A 17,539-nucleotide genomic window follows, 5' to 3' on the forward strand; every position below is an offset into this window, starting at 1 on the left:
CATGACATTCACACACAGAACATACTGTTAGACGTCAGGGCAGCCTCCTGTACAACACAGGCCATTAAATACTGTTGTCAATCTTCTTTTTGTTTGGCTAAAATATGTTTTGTTTCAATAAAAGCATTTCTTTTGTCAGCTTCTCATTTTCCTTTGGTATTGTCAGGAAATGGAGAATTCACTTTCCTTTTGATAGCCTGTTCCAGTGGTTACTCCCTTTCTCTGCTGCAATATAATGCCAAATATCAATTCATTTTTTTTCTAGCTTCAGCCTCCAGCAACTGCTTCTTGTTATGCCTTTCGCAGTTAAATTAAATATCCATATAGTATTCTGTGTTTTCCAACACAAAGGTACTGTATGTTGTAATCAAGCCACAGCTTTTGGCTTTCTGCTCAGGCCACTGGGCTCTTGCTGCTGCAGCCACAGTCATTGGGGCTGACTTTCCATCAGCAGAGAATCTTCCCTACAGAGCACTTTTGGACCAAGCTGCTCAGAACTATTGCAGGACAAGAGTCAATGTCTCTGGGATGGCAGAAGAACAGACAAGAATAGTGAGTCATTTTTGCTTCCTCCATGACTGTTGTCTTGAGTTGCTTTGCCAAGCCAGCCATGTTCTTTTCTTTACTTTTTAAATACAAAGCTGTACATACATAAGGAATAAAAACCTCTAATTTATTCTGTGAAAGTGTTCATCAAGTGAGAGACAGGACTCTGGGAAAAGATTAAGAGCTTACATTTTTCATTTGACTTATTTCACATAAAATTTCATAGAGGATAAAATGATGGGAGGCAAAGAAGCAATGATATTTCTGTTTTATCTCTTTCTAAGGACCATAAATCTTTCTGAAGTATCATTAATTATAGCAGCGCCATTCACAACGCTATTGTTAAGGGTCTATCAGCAGTCCCATTATAAAGCCCTATTTCCAGAGGTTTATAACTTGGTTAGAATAATTTTGTTTCTGGCAAAAACTTTGCTGGGGCAATGTCTCCATCTAAGACAATTTATTTTAGATGTAAAGCACAAAGAAAAATGTTACCTCTTTTGAACTGAGTAAGGGAGAGACTAGGAACTTTCTGGGGTACAAAGCTAATGCTGGCATGGCTGATTGAATTTGTGCCATCTGTGAATTCCTAAGACTGCATTGAAAGGAGTTATCTCTTAGATGAATTTAGATGGTTCCTTTACAACACAAGTTTCCAATTACTACAACTGAATTCAAGATCTGGAATATTCCTCTAGTGGCTGTAATCAAATCAGGTTTGATTTCTTTAGCTGCAGCCAGTCGAGAAAGAATTTAGCCCACACGGAAAACAGCTTATATGTTAAGAAAACTTCAGTGTCTTGAGGTAGCTTGCCTATTTTATTATTGCAGGCAGAATTCACATCAAAAATGAGCGAAGCTAATGCTCACATACAGCAAAGTGAGTACTGACTTAGCAGCAATATGGAGGAATTGCTCTGTCATGGCTGAGCCACAGTGAAATGTCAAAGAGGCACCGAGTTTCTCCAGATGTGCAGGGAAAAGGCTCTGCAAAAGGCACTGGTGAGACTGGGAGGGCGTGGTGAAGAAAGGTCACTGCTTTACCTACATAAAAACAGGAGCAGGTGGCCTTTTGCCTGCAGCAACTCGTAGATTCATCAAGAAAGCCAAGAGCTCTGCCCAGTTGTGTCTTTGCACGTCAGGAAAGAGCAAGACGTTCGATAAGACAGGATCAACAAAATCATTGTGGCCTTTTTCAAAAGCAATAGATATTAATGAATAGGAACTTCTGGGAAACTTTTTTTCCTGCTTTAAAGTAGAAAGATTAGATGAAAATGTATTTTGTGAGGAGTGTGCTGACACCCTCAGGTAATCTCCATCCTCTGTCCTCATCAATAATCTAGCACTCTACCTTTCCCTGTTACATTATTGTCTGCAGTAATCCAATTCACTTTGGTCCCCTTAGATCCTATTAGAATCTCTCACATCAAAAAATTCTTCCAGCTCTGCTCCATAGTGTTCTGGGATTATTTAGTCTTAACTTCTGCTGCCTGTTTTCCTCGACTACAATTCTTTGCACAGGGACTGACTTTTGTGGGTTGCACATTTAACCTCACAGTGAGTCAGAAGATCAAAATTAATGCATGGGGGTATTGTCCAGTGGGGCCCTCAGAGCACCCTAATTCTGTTTGGAACACTGTTGAATGTATCTTGTGATAACAAGTTTCACTATCTAAAGTACTTTCTTTTATCAGTTTTGATTTGGTTGTCTTTTAATTTCACTGCACGTGTCATTTGAAAGGATAAATAGGCATGGGCAAACAGAAGAATTTATTTCTACATATTATTCAATCCCTTATGTACCCCCTTTGTTTTACATCTTATTTTTCTCCTCTCTAAAGTAAAATAGTCTTAATGTTTTGTTTGTTTGCTTTTCTAATGTGGAAATCTTACCACATCCTGTAATTTATTGCAGTTATTTGAGCAGATGCCTTCCTGGAATTCTCCTCAGTTATTAATGGTAAGTCACTCGTGCTTGGTGATGATATCTAAGTAACAGGCTCGACGTGCAGGAACAGAGATGTCCCCTCTGGCTGCCTGGGCAACATCAGGAGCTCAAAGGAGGCAGAAATGGACCTCTGACAACATTCCTAAGAACTGTAGCAGAGGGCAGCAAAATGTGGAAAGCTTCTTTACTCCCTTCACTCTGATGCCCAGGATGACTCTGAAATATCACTTTGCATCCAGTGTTCTGCTTCCTAAGAAATGGAGAAAACCATTCCTGGCTTCTCAGCTGAAAGTAAGCCCCTGACAAACTCAGGTTTGTTCTCTGATCTCCTGATCTGATCTAATTCAGCCTAATTCCCAATATTTTTTAGATTCTGAACTGTACAATATCCACTGTTTGCAAACCTGACTCTTCCTATTTTTTGCACTTTACCTATTTTGTAGCATATTTCAGTGCGCTGAAACTCCTGATGCCTGACCATCACAAGAATGGCAACAATATGATATAAATCTTGCAGTAATTATCTTAAATCAGTGCAACTTCAATCTTTGGATAGCTACTTCTAGCTTGCAGTGGTAGAAATAAGAGCAAAGTTGAGTATTTTGATGGCATCACAACTTTTCTGTAGCAGCCATGTTGGAGGGCCCAGAGGACAGGAAAAGCTGATGCCCATAACTGGAGGAGATTGTAAAAAATACAGAACCACAATGCAGTCATTTAGAGTCTTTTAATACATGGAACTAAGTCTAAGTAGTGTTACAAGAAGATTTACTGCTGTAAAAGCAAAGGAGTTCATGTGCTTTCACAGCAGGGAACTTTACAGCAGTTAAAATCTCAGGTCTATTACACGAGCAAGCACTTTTTTGTTGTTTTGCTTAACAGCTTTTTCTTATTAGAAATAGATTTTTACTGAAGTCGGGGTTTTCCCTCATCATCCCCCAGATTCCTGCATTACTGTACCTGCAGTGCAAACTCAAGTGTAAATCATGCATTTAACTAAAATGAGAAGGTCCAGCTGGGTCTTGCACTGCTGCAGAAAGGGCTGGCAGGAAAGCACTGCAGCAGCAGCAGCCTTTTCTTCCCAAGGCCCAGCAGGGCAAAGGGGCAGAAACTCTGCAGACCAGAAGGTTTGCCAGGGAAAAGCACTGAAATTCATCACTGCCTTATCATTTTGGAGAAGCTTTCTGTCCTGCCTTGTGCTCCTTTTTTCAAGGGCTATAAAGTACTTCTGTTCCAGGGCACTGCACATGGATATTAAATTCTAATCACAAACATGATACCATTTTTGATTTCAGCATTTATCTATCTTCTGTTCTTATATGGCCACACTTACCATAATATCTCATACTTCACCATCTTTAACACATTATTTATCCCTCCAAAAAGCATGTATATGAAAGATAGCTGAAAATATGCAATAAACCATTTTAATACTGTTACCATCTGAAGCTATGGATCTGTGAGAATTTTCTTCTCATTAACTCTGGAATGCTATTCATAACCTTGAGACTCATAGTGCTCAGAAAATTATTTTATCCAAGAGTAAACCCCTCCTTGATATATGAACTAGAAGGCCACAGAGAATTTTACAGACCCTAAAACCAGAATCCTTTGCTAAGGCAAAAAACAGACCCCAACACAACACAACCCAAACCACACCCTAAAAAAGACCCCAAACCACCTACACAGAAACAAACAAAAACCTTCCCCACACCTTAGAGCTGTTACAGAAGTCATATTAATGAAAACAAGTTCTGCCTTTCAAATCCTTTATTTATCTCAAAATATTGGTATCAAGTATTAGTAGAGATATTTAATCCATCCATAGATTTCACTTTTGTCTGCACTGGCTTATCATGTTCTTTGCCGTTTCCTTTAAAAAAAACAAAAACAAACAAAACAAAAAAACCAAAGAGAGAAATCAAAGCATTTTGAGAATGCTGTTTCTTTCCAAATCACTTAGCACAATTTTTCTTTGAAATTGTAAAATTAAAATAAAGAAAGCCAAGGGATACATTTGACCCACTGCTTTCTTTTGGAAGCAATTAAAATTTTCCATCCTCTCTACAGCTGGACTTGTGAACTTGAAAAGAATATTCAAAGCCTGAAATCCCATCGTGGTCTGAGGCTGAAACAACTTGCACTTACCAAGACAGAAATCAGAGTATTTTGGTGCTGGATGGGATTGTAAATAAATGAGTTTGTGGGAGGGCAGGAATAAACAGATAGTTTCAGCTATGAGTGGGCAGACAAGTCTTCAAAGACGGCACCACTCAGAACAGACCCACTCTCACTCAACAGAGGACATTAAAATGGGAAACTCGTGTCAAAAGGGTCCAGATGGCTACAACACAGTGCAGGTGAATGGCATCTAAAAAATATATATAAATAAAAATAAATATATTAAAAAAAAAAAAAAAGAGAGAGACAGGAAATCCAGTGCTTTTTAGCTATTTAAGCTGTATAAAACTCTCTGCACCTTTCTGCAGGAGGACCAAGAAGCTGGAGGAACCTGACACATCCCGAGCTTCACACTGCTCCTGCATGCCCCAAAGCAGCCCTGTCCTTTCCTGTGACCTGCCTGGCTCCCTGCCCCACACAGCACACTTGTGCTTTCACAGCAGTGCTCCAACACTCCTCACCGTCCGACCTTCGGGAGGCAGAGGCTGGAAATTGTATTTTATCTACTAGCTATCACTTTTGAGGCTGGAGATTGTGTTTTGTCTAGGTTATCACTTTTGGTGCACTCCACAAGGCCCTGCGGGGAGTGCCAGGGCGAGCCAGCCTGAGGTCAGGAGTGGGAAGGTGGCAGAACCAGAGAAGGTTGTGGGATGAGCAGGAATAAGAAGGAGGATTATCGACAGGACAAAAGTACGCCAGGGGACGTTTAGGTTGGAAATTAGGAAGAATTTGTTCAGGAAAGGATGACTGAACAGCCGAACGGGCAGCGCACGGCGGTGTGCAGCCACAGTCCCCGGAGGCGTTTAGCAGATAGTGGTGCTCGGCCATGGGTTGGGCACGGCGATTTCGGAGATCTCGTCCTGACTCTGCGAGGGCAGGAGGCCCTGCGGAGAGCACTGAGGGCGGACAGCAAGGGGACACGGGCGGGCTGCCACCACCGCAGCGACGGCGGCGGGGCGGGCACGGCCGCGGGGAGGGAACGGAGGGGAAGCCGCCCTCGAGGAAGGCGGAGCGGCCGCCGCGGGCCGGGCGCGCCCCGTTACCGTGACAACAGCGTCGGCCGAGCCCCAGCGGCCCAGAGCCGTCGGGCCGCGCTGCCCGTGCGCCCATGCCGCGGAAAGCGCTGCGCTGCGGCCTGCAGCTGGAGCTCCGCTCGGTGAGTGCCCGGGCCGCGCTCCCCGCCCGCCCAGCCGGGCCCAGCACAAGCCGCGCTCGGCTCTTCCGGCAGCGCTCCCCGCCCCGCTTTCCTCTGCCGGCCGCAGCCCCGCGCTCCCGGCCCGGCGGAGCTTCCGGGGGCCGCGCTCCGGCTGCCATTGCGGCGGCTGTGTGCGGGCATCCTCGGCAGCCGGGCCCTGCGCCCCGCCGGGCTGGGGGCAGCGCCGTGCCCCTCCGCACTCCCGATTTCTCTGGGAAAGTTGGGGGTGTTTGTCCCTGTGCCCCCCCGCCTTTCCGTTGGTGTTAGCAACAGCCGTGCCGCTTTAGAGTTCTCATTTTTCCTGTGGAAAATGCGTTTTTTTAAACACGCTGATTCTTGGGAAGCTGTAGGGTGTAGGGAAAAACACTCTTGTGGAAGAAAAATTAAAAAAAACAAACCCAAAAAACACAAGTGAGGAGCAGGATGTGGCCCTGAATACCGGGGTGTTACATGGTGAGGACTGAAGTCAGAAAGTGTGAAAGTGGAAAGTTTTGTCATTAATCACGTTAGGATTGCACTCTTTGCACTTCCCAGTTTTCTGCTTAAATGCCAGCTGGGAGCACAGCAAGGAGCTGTATCATTCTCCAGAAAGCTTTGCAGAAGTAGCTGTGTTAGGCAGTGCCCCGTTACCCTGGAGTTGGTGGCTTCATTCGCCCTGGTCCCATAATCCAGAACAAGCACTGCCATGAGTGCCTGATGCTGAGAGGAAAACACGAGATGCCATCCACGGGTGCAGATCCGGGAAGTGTACAGTGGGAAATCGCCCGGCTATTCCTGGTTGCTTAGCTACCCTTGTTCCAAACCTGAGTGGCTGCTCTGAAGCAGAGCCGTGCATTTCCACACCTGGAGGGTGTCACCCTGGCCGTGTTCCTGTCCCAACAGCTGGTGTTTGTCCCCTGGAGCAGGGCAATGTGCTTTCCTTTTCTGTTCCACCGGCCATGAGCTGTTCCTGTGCCAGGAATGAGTACAGGGATGACATGCCCCAGGGTCAGGTTTTCAGTTGTAGGGTATTTGTTATTTACCCTGCTCTCAATGCTACAAATAAGAATGGAAAGAGACTATTCTTACACAAATGTCAATGCTGGCTTTTCACTTAAGGAATTTTTTCTTTCCTTAGTGTTTCCTCGATGTGTTTTTTGGGTAGCAGTTCTTTCATTTCCCAGCTGATCTTTATCAGCTAAAGCAATCTGGTAGTATTTTTGGTAGTATTTTGTGCTATAAACTCACCACCCTTCTAACCATCTTAGGGATGGGAGCTGCTCTTCCACTTTGAATTTGCATTGATCAGAGTCAGAATTGAACCCTACATTCCAAATGGGTGATGTAAGGAACAAAAGGTCCAACATTCATCCTATATATCTTAATATGTGTCACTAAAAATGTTAAAAGGCATGAATCCCAGTATTCAGAGAGGAATGTTTTTAATGGTAACCTCAGCTTGATATCTCTTGGTTTTTGCACATTATTGAAGCTGTGCTTTGGCCAGTTCTGTACCACCTTTGATACTAACTCCTCTACTAACTGCTCTTTCCTTTTTCATCATAAATAATAATTTCTCATATTGTATGATGTCCTTTATCCGGAAAATGTATTTTCAATAAAATGTAGAATTTTGCTTGATTGATCTGTTTTTATGGAACGTGTCATGCTGGGTTTTTTTTTCTGTTGATGTTTTCATCCATATCTTTATTTTCAAATATTCAAATATTTTGACCAATGGGGTTATCAGTTTTCAGATCTCTCTTTATGTCTCACATGGTCCTTATGTTTGTTATGTTTCAGTAGATTTTACCTTCCCTGTTTTCATTACATTTCGTTTCAGAAAAATTAAATTCATTTGCAACACGTGCTGAAGATAATTCAGCCTCCCTGTGGCTTCTTGATGCAGGCCTAGTGCATATTGGGTGACTTTTGTTTCCATCATTTAATTCTTCAAGTTGTCTTCTTTCTCCTGTGTTATATTTTTTTAAAACCCAGGCAAAATATTCAGTTGTGTTTGGGACATAGATTTGTTCGCTTTGACATCTTGGGTGGTTTATGCTATGTCCATTAATTCTCTCTTTGTTTGCTTTGTGATCAAAGTCTTGTCCAAATTTCTGATCTGTTTTCCTGCCCTTTTTACAGTGCTCTGCGTATTTCTCCACCCTCTTTGAAGTCTATCCAGTTGTGTCAGAAGTTCTGCCCTCTTTGTTTTTCTCTTGCTTTAGGATGCAGATGTGTTTTGCTCCCTTTGACGTAGTGAAATTCCAAGATCTTCTCCGACCTGAGCCCACCAGCTCTTTGGTTTGTCTTGCTGGTAGTTTTCTTTGTTTCTCTTCTCAAATGGAAGACCTTACTTGAAGACTAAGTAGTTTTTTGGTTTGGTTTATCCTGCCGTGGACTGTGTGTAATAAGTGCTCTAGAGGGTTAAGATCAGTAGAATTCTGACCTTTTCCTTGATTTTAATTCAGTGACTTGTTTATAGTTGTTTGTGATGTTCCAGCAGTGGAGCTGGTACACGTTTTCCAATATCCTGGATGGGGAAATGTCCAGGGTAACACTGTCCTAGAAATTTCTCACGGTCCTTGGGGTTGCTTGTGAGGTCAGTTAATTGCAGCACTGATATCTCACTTCCTTAGCTGATCCATAGATAACACTCTTACTGTCTTTAAAATAGTCCCTCCTCCTGCTGGAGCAGTCTGCAGTCAGCCAAGAGCTTTGGTTTGTCTCCCAAGTGTTCTGCAACTCTAGGTGTCATGAACTGCAGATAAGCATATGTCATTCATTTTTGGAGCTACTGTAAAGTTACATGGCCACTTAGCTTTGCTGTTCCAGCCCAGTTAATGAATTTTGCAGTATGTCCAGGGTAGTAGAATCACAAGTTTCCACATGTGCTATCTTTGCCCACGTGTTTATTTGTAAAAATGTGTTTTCTTTTAACCAGATAACCAGAAAAAATGGCACCTGTTGTTGGCAGGTCTGCCCATTCCAGCATCTTCAGATCTCTTACTTTTCATCTCAATAAATAGGCAAACATTGGCTCCCTTCTCTAAGGTGAAAGGCATAAAGCTCCAGCTAAATATGGTTGTAAATGTAAAAATGGTTGTAAAAAATGTTGAAGACAAAAGTGAGAAGTAAAGCTGATATGACATGTAGTTTGTAGTTTGGGGGATCTTTTCTTGTATGAATGAAATCTGTCTCTCTCACTCCTGTTCACACTTGCAACTGCATGAGTGTCATACAAGCTGTTTAATGCCTGACAGACTGTTTCAATTGGGATATCCATTATTCTGACACTTTCCTTGCAGATTTGAAGTCCTCATTTACATGGAGAGGAAACCTTTTTTTTTTTCTTCTTCTCAGATATTTATGAGCAGAAGAACTATTTTTTACGTTATACTTTTTATCTCTAGTGATTTATCACACATTGTTTTCTTTCAGTTCTTCCACCTTTTTTCCTGCTGTTTATATAGTTTTCTTTTAAATCCCATTAGGATGTCTCAAGTAAAATGTTCACTTGGGAGTAGGAGATGTAACCAAACCACTTATTTTAATTCCCATCACTCTCTTCCTTTCTCTTTCTACCTGGCAATTGAAAGTCTGAACACTTTCTCCAGAAACCTTATGTTGGAAGAGACAACCTCGTATTTCTAATACTGACATAAAAAATGAGCATGATACCTTAAGTGAAAGGTGTCAATTCTCTGTCAGCAAGATAAAATAAATCCACGTGTCTTGGAGAAAATAGCAAGTAGTTTTCAAATGAGTTGTGTACATTCTTCCAATCAGAGCTTTAAAAGCAGACTGACTTCTTAAAGAATTCGAGAGATTTGTGACAGCATGTGGCAGCCTAGCAAGAAACCTTCCTTGCTTTGAGTTTAAAGATGGCCAAACTTCCCAAAGTAAGAAATGTGTCTGGTAGTAATGGAACATCAGTTGCTTTTTCTCATTTATAGGAAATTTGCAAATAAACTTGTCCTTTCTGCTGGATGGACAGAGTATGGGTATCTAAGCACATAAATTTACCAGCTTCATTCTGTAGTTAGACTGAAGTTTGGGTGGAGTTTTGTATGTTGGCATCATGTGGACTTCATTCTACGTGAGTCTTCATATAGAGAATGATTATGCCTTAGACAGTCAGTGCATGCCTTGAACTGTGTTAACTTGGCTTTGGGTTTCAGTTTTGGCTGAAAATGGAGTGTGTTTACTTAAGCAAGAAGAATTTGGTCCTGATTGTTTTAAAATGGTGACTTTTTTTCCTGGCCAGTCTGTACAAATAGAATTCCTTTAGAGAAGAATTTTTTTTGCTCTACTCCTGTTACATCCTGACTTTCACAAATCAACCATTTCAGTCCTGACTGTTTCATTTCTATCTTGAAAGCAGCCATTACTTTTCCAGCTAAAGTTCAGTTTGTTTAATGAGTGTGTTACTCCTACAGATCACTTGTCCTGGAGTGCTACTGAAAGACAAACAGGAGCTTTATCTCAATGTTTTTGTACTTGGGCAGTACAGCAAAACTGAATGTGTCCCTGCAGTGTTCCCACTCTTCTTTCAAGAAAGACTAGTATTTGAAAAGGTAAGATATGTCAAGGGCTGATACAACCCAAATAAACCCCATCACAAATTTCACAAAAATGGTCTACAAAACCCATGAGCGCAAATAATCACACTGAGAATGGAGCAGTATTTTAACTCCTACTTCTGTTTAGAACAGAGGAGGGATGTACCTGTATTATCCATATGGGGACTCAAGAATTATGTGTACTAATGATTCTAATGTATGATGAGACTTTTTTGGTGTTTGTTGATTCTTTTGTGAACTGTCCTTCCTCATGTCTGTTTTCCTGGCTTAAATGGGACTGAATGTTTTTGTTCTAAAAATCATGACAAGGTGAAGAACAGAGACTGTACAATATAGGAGAGGCAACTTAATTTAGTAGAAAGATAAAATAGCAGCTCAAGCCTTTTTGGTGACATCTTACTCCCTTTGTGATACTTTTTCCATGGTTTGTCACCAGAATTCCCAGATTGGTACTCTGACCCTGTAATTTATAGTTGTTTATCACATATTCTGAGTCCCTACTAGCTTCATTATTAGTACCACAGGGATAATGAAACACAGTATCTTACAGATATGATCTGGCTTCTTCACTACTATGAATAATAATACTTTGCCCTTTCTAGTTCTTTTCCTTTAAGCATTCCCCAGCACTTTGAAAAACCAGGCTGGGTAAACTTGCTCAGAGTGATGCTCTGATGAAGTGGATAAGAAACAAACAGTGATAATTTCATTACCTATGAAGAGTAGAAAAGACCATCATTCTTTAAAGGCAAACATAACGCAAATTTCTTAAGGGGAATGTACTGAATGCTGTTTTCAGTATAATATAGGGGATCTCTATCCAGTGCAACATCTTCCCCTATTCCTTGCCATCCATTCACACAGGATTCAGGTTTAAAAAAAAACAGAATGGGAGATTGTAAAGTCACCTCTGTGAAAATGAAGCTTAAAGCATTACTAATAAATTAGAGAACATTGATCTATCAGAATTGTAGTACATCCAGCAATTTATGTTTCTCTCTTGAAATTTTCTTAGACAGTGCTTACCTTTACATCTTCAACTCTTCATAATCAATTATTTCTGTTTATATTTACATACAGAGAGAACTCTGTATGGATAGAAAGTATATAACAAGAACTGCTGGCTTTCAATGAATTTGATCATGTTCCAAATGATAATTTTAGTATCCTTTCTTTTTCCGCTGGGAATAGGATTCTTGACAAACATCTTGGCATGGAAGAACATTGATTTGGGGGAGTTTATTTCTTCTCTTTCCCCAGAAGTCTATCTGAATACTTTGACTGTGTTGTTATTATTCTTATTATTCTTATTATTATTATTATTATTATTATTATTATTATTATTATTATTATTATTATTTCTTTTTTCAGGAATTTACTAATATAGTTGATCCTGGAGACCTTGTGAAGTTACTGGAGTGTAGGTTCTGGTTTTTTTGTATACTATGTTGTGTCCATTATTGCCATGTATATTTGGGCTCTAAAGATATTTTGGAGGTTTAAAGTATGTGACAGTATTTCTATCAGGAGCCTGTTCTCTGAAAAATTAGTGGCTAACCACTGTTATCTAACAAAATTATTTTAGAAATATATATTACATGATTTGGAACAGGAATAGGGTAAAAAGTCCTAAGTGATTATCTGGTAGTGAGTTCTTTTATGTGGGCATTTATTTGATTAATTTTCAAATTACTGAAGGATAAACCTCCAATTTTTGTAAAATTATTCTTTTCATTTTTAAGAAAATTTTGTCTCACTTCATGTGTATGATGAATTGTGGTGAGAAAACACTGACCTGAACAAAAACTGCAGGAATATGCACCCTCACATGGGAATTATCTGTAAAGGGGGCAAAGCTTGCATAATCTTCTTTAAGAGAGGACAAACTTGGCAGAAGATAGAACTTTGCAAGTTCTAAGTCAAATTTAGTGTTGTCATTTGTACCCTGCTAATGCCATTGTGTTAATCTGTGATAAATATGCAAGCTGTACATAATTTTTTCCTGTTACTGGTGTGGTGGAAATAGTGCAGCAATGTGCAGTGTGAAGTTTAAATCAGTGATCAATTTTTCTTGGGGTTTGACTATGGGATGTTTCATTTCAGGTCTTTTTTTAACTCATCAAAAAACTTTTTTCCCTTCTAGTTGACACAGCAGTACTTGAACTAATACAGCTCGTTCCTCCAGGTATTGTATCAGTCTTTTCATAAATTATACAGTTTAGTAGGTGAATTTCCAGGAGGACATTGCCCATTACAGCACAATCACTTTTTCCAGCACACAAACAACATAGAAAGCCCTTCAACAAATAGTCCTCTGAATAGAAAATGTTAATAGATCAAGAGGATCTCATTCTTGAAAGAGAATAATATCCGAATATTTAAATGTATCATACTCAGGCTTAGGAAAGTGATAATATTTTAAAAATGGAAAATAAACTGAAATAATCCAATGCATAATTATTAACTGCATCACAATTCACTTGCAGAGAGGCTGTCTGTGAAATTTCAGAGTGCATAATCTTGTTCTCAGAGTGACACTTTCCTTCCTTCCATTTTAATGGTGACCACTGGGAAAACTCTTATCCTCACTATAAGTATTACAGGTCTCTTGGGATGTGTGAAGATAATAAATAGCGATTTGTCATACTTCTGTTATTGGTTTGTGTGATTATAAAAATCTATTTTAATGAAATTCAAGTGTTCCCATGAATAATGTAAATCTGCATTTTATTGGAAATAAAGTCAAGTTTTAAAGAGGACTCATTTGGAAACTGTGGTATTAAAAGCACTCTGTCACTTGTCCTTAGTACTTTCAAGGAAACTACTGCTTCTCTCAGGTGACTCACCAGACTGTTTACTTGAGGAAATGTAGTGAATGGGGATTTTTTTGTGGGAAGGTAAAGGACCTTGCATAAAGAATTTATTTTTCAGGGCTCAGAAATAAGTGTGATACAGCCCAACATAAGCTAGTAAGATGACTGCAGTAGCACAAGTCACATTTTTTTATAATATACATTCAAGGGTTTACCTATAAAGAAAACCATTTGTTTTTAGAAGTAGCAAGCCAGGGTATTGAGAAAATCTTGAAATAATTATTTTGCTGTTGCTTGTGTTTCTTGCTGCTACCATTACTGTTCTGTAGTATGGAATGGTAGTTTTTCATAGGGGATTGACTGCCCGTAAAAAAATACTGTTTTTTCTGTGGCATGGAAGGGAAAGAAAGAAGAAAAGTACTGAAAAGTTACCTGAAGAAAACCTTTCATGTGCCTGTTACAGAACAGTTAACACAATCTTCTTTAAATTTTTTCCCAGTAACATTGAAACATGGTTTCATAGTAGATTCTGCACATTTTTGCTGCTGATTTAACCTGACAAGATTATTTCCTAGTGCTATAGAAGTTTTAGAGCCATGCTGTTAATTTGTAAAGAACAAAATTTATCCTGGTTTCAGCATGGCTCTGTGTGTGGTGTCTGTGCTGTGTGGCTTTGTCTATCATCCAATTAAAGTATGTATTTTCCTTTTAGTGGGAAAAGTTCTAGCTACATATGAAGAAAATACAAGAGATTTCCTGTTCCCTGACCCTAAGCTTACCCATGGGCGCCGTGGTTTGGAGCGTGAGGTTTTAATGAAGAGGTCCCCGTCTTTCACAGTGAGTGAATGTCTGTGGATTGTATTTATGACACAGTCTGCTTCACTGAAGAAACCCCTTGAACTGCTTCAAATGAAAAGCGATTACTTCTGACAGATTTTGCCATTTTAAGGTGTTGAATGTACAAATCCACAGTTGAACTTTGGGGAAAGTATAATCTTTTTTCAGAATGCTTCAAGAAATTCTTTAATGTGGAAAAGTTAGTTTCCACTTGGTTTGCGGTGTGGCACCGTGACATGTCTCCATTCAGATTAATCTGGGATGCAGCTGGTGGCTGAAGGGATGCAGGAGATGTCATATTGACTTCATGGTTCTCAACAGAAGCCATGTAACCCTCCTCCATGGTGCCTCTCCCTAGCATTTTGGAACAACAACTAATTGGCAGAATGAGTGCAATGAATTAATGCTAATTTTCTGGAGATAAGGGCTCAAGTACATATTAAATGAAAATTAATTCATTTCACATTGCCCTTTCATGAAGTTTGACTGTTGAATCTTAATCATTAGCAGAATTAGGAAGGCACTTTAAGGAGGATGGTGATGATGTGTTTTGAGGTTATTGTGGAGTTGTACTGGTGGATTGGCAGGACATTTGGATAAGAACTCAATTACCCTGTCCATTGTGGTTGCACTAAAAGCACATGGGAGGGGAGAAATGCTGATTAAAGTTCATTGGTTTCTTTTAGCTGGTGTTGTCTTTCCCCTGAAAGGGCAACCTGGAAACTGCCCAGACACTTGCAATTACAAGTGCTAATTTGGTGTCTAACGCTGTGTTACATTTGAATGAATTAAAGTTGTGATTTTGTGATACAAAATATCTGATTCTGCAGCAGCCTAAACTGTCCTTGCAAAAACAGCCATTATTTTTTGGCTGTAGTACCTCTTTGATATGGCTCATCCCATGCATCATGCTCAAGAGATGCTCATGGAATAGCTACTGTCCTAGTGCTGAGAAAGAATAGGGAGGTAGGAACAAATGCAGTGGTATTAGCTAAATGTTTTTGTGAGCAGTATATAGTGAGTCTTTGTAGAGGCAGAGCTGCTAGAGGAGTTTGATGGGTTTTGTCAAACTGAGGTCCTTAAAACAAAAATTATGTATTTTCTAATAAAGAGAAGGGGCCATAATTGGTGAGCTGTGAGAAAATGTGGTTAGAGTAGTTTGGATGTGTAGCTGATGAATGATGGCACTGTAGTAGCTTTAAAAAGTTGACTGCTATAAGACACAGACATACTTCCACGTCCTTGGGAGCAACATAAACAAAATCCACCTCTGCTCTGGAGCAGGGACTGCAGGAGCCTCTGTTGCTCTGATCCATATCCATAGCTTGAAAATACAGTTTAAGAGAGGATTTTGGCATAGTGACCCCCATTTCAGGAATAATGCAGAAGCTATGTTTGATGGCATTGGGAGGCTCCCAAAAGGAACTTCTTGTTCCTCTCCTTGCTTGCCAAATGGAATAACTAGGAAAGGACTTTTACCTCCAGTAGAAATGCAGTCTCAAGTGCCTCCATCTCCCAGTGTTCCCTGAGCTTTACTGGCAAGTGTCTCTTGCTAAGTCTGTCAGCACGAGGCGCTGGATGTGAATGCTAAGCACAAGGAAGTGTTAAACAAGGTCATAAGAACCCTCACATTATTCCTATGCTATGTTCTTCCCACATGAAAGTTATTTATAGCCAGCTGAGATGTTGAATATTTTTGAATGGCAGCTGTGCTTCAGTGGCACTTTGATTCCCAATAAATTTGTCTTTTATTTAAAAAATAAAGGTAGCAACAGTAAAGTTGTGGTTGTGAAGTTCAGATAGGCAGTGACAAGCAGTGTCTGATTAACACTGCTAATCTGCCAGTTGGAAGGAATCCCAAGTTGAGAGGATCAGAACTCCTCCAGAAATCTGGCACTTAGCTGATAATGTCCTTGGCTAAATGTCTTATGAGGTTTACAAACTCAGTGTGCATACAAGACATGCCTCGAGTTATCTCTCCTGGTCCAGTGTTACCCAGCTGAGGCTCTTGCCGGCTCTTCTGTATTTCTCTGCAACCTTTGCCTTTCAGAATATGTTTAAGCCTGGACTGTGGTAGTGATTTCTTATAGATGTTCTTATCTCCATTCCCCACCTTCATACAGTATTTGCCACATTGCTTAAAACAGTTTCTTTTCAGTTATGCTATCTTTCATTAACAGGCCACTGTAAGGCCTTCTGTTACATTCATATATACTTTCTAAAGCTGGAGTTGTACTTGTGTTCTTACAATCAAAAGCACATATTAGACTTGTATTCTTCTAAATATGAACCACCTTTATGCTTTTTCTGTGATTAAATTGATATTATGCCCCTTCTGTTTAATGATTGGTGCAGAACTGCTCAGGGCTGCAGGCACCACTAAGCCGGAAGCAGAAGAAGAGATCCCAAAAACTTCCCAGCTGGATTTTCATTTACAGATGTATTTGGGGCTATGTGATGGTCTTTATATAATTCTATGTTAAATGTCCTACAGCAATCACATGTTTGGGAACTGCAGAAAACACAGCAAATCCTCTGATGGCTTTGACCTGTGAGTTGCTTTTGATATATCCATGGCTATGCATTCAAATGCCATCCCATATTTCCTCTCCACAGACTATTTCACTGAAGAAACCATAGTTTGTGTCATTTTTTAGGGATGAACACTTAACAATTTTGTAATCATTTCCAGTCTCTGTAAGAGCAGTAGGTGCTCTATTGTTGCATTATATAGTAGACTTACTAATTCTGATGTATCCTTTTTTATTGTTGATAGCACTTGACAATTCATTAGTAATAAAAACGAGTTGATTAAAGATGATCAGGCTTAAAACCTCTTTTATGTGCCATAACTTGACTTGATTGAATCCTGGACTCTGTTAATTGCTGTGACTGAGCTTTTTTGGCTTTTTTGTCATTTGATTTACATAATCTATCCTGGGCCAGATCATGTTCCCTAATGGGAAATCAGTGTTTAGGCAGGTGGTAGAGAATAGTTTGGTTCATCAATAGACTTCATTCATTAAGTTCCTGCTAATTCTTGCAGATGTGGGACAGAGTCACAAACAGAGCCAGCTCCTTTTCATGTCCCAATGATTTTTTGTGTTCACGTGCACAAATGCCTGTGCACTGAGACGCTTCAGGCAGCAAATTGTGTCCATGTTGAAAGAAGAGAGGGTAGAAATTTTGGGGACACTTGATTGTCTCTTGGAGAGCTCCTATACAGAGCTGTATAGGATGCACATGGATGATTGGCACTTGTTTATAGCATATGTGGCATTTAGTTCTTTTATGCCTTTTTGAATGCTACTGTTTGGGAAATAATGCTTGTGTGTTGTAATCCCTGTCCTTTACACCCAATAAATTTTCAATGCATTGGCCAGTGCTCAGTGAATAGAAAGGCAGTAATTTTCTCAGGTGTTACATTCCTAGCCATAGCTGCAGTAAAAGGTGAGTG

The 17,539-nt window shown here is 40.1% G+C and overlaps 1 protein-coding gene across 2 annotated transcripts in view; it reads left to right on the forward strand.

Annotated features, from left to right (window-relative positions):
* Positions 1-2,437: 2,437 nt before the first annotated feature.
* SPATA6 (spermatogenesis associated 6) overlaps positions 2,438-17,539 on the forward strand; it is a 44,567-nt gene continuing 29,465 nt past the window's right edge. Inside the window, exons 1-5 of one of the 2 annotated variants that reach the window (XM_033067838.1) lie at positions 2,438-2,506; positions 10,289-10,426; positions 11,804-11,852; positions 12,576-12,617; positions 13,958-14,082. In XM_033067838.1, coding sequence (XP_032923729.1) covers positions 2,474-2,506; positions 10,289-10,426; positions 11,804-11,852; positions 12,576-12,617; positions 13,958-14,082 — 387 coding nt within the window. In that variant the 5' untranslated portion in view covers positions 2,438-2,473. Of the gene's footprint in view, positions 2,507-5,674; positions 5,832-10,288; positions 10,427-11,803; positions 11,853-12,575; positions 12,618-13,957; positions 14,083-17,539 lie in introns of those variants that run through there. The other variant, XM_033067837.1, reaches the window with a different exon arrangement.

Source organism: Catharus ustulatus, chromosome 9, assembly GCF_009819885.2.
Source record: "Catharus ustulatus isolate bCatUst1 chromosome 9, bCatUst1.pri.v2, whole genome shotgun sequence".
NCBI classification, from domain to species: domain Eukaryota; kingdom Metazoa; phylum Chordata; class Aves; order Passeriformes; family Turdidae; genus Catharus; species Catharus ustulatus.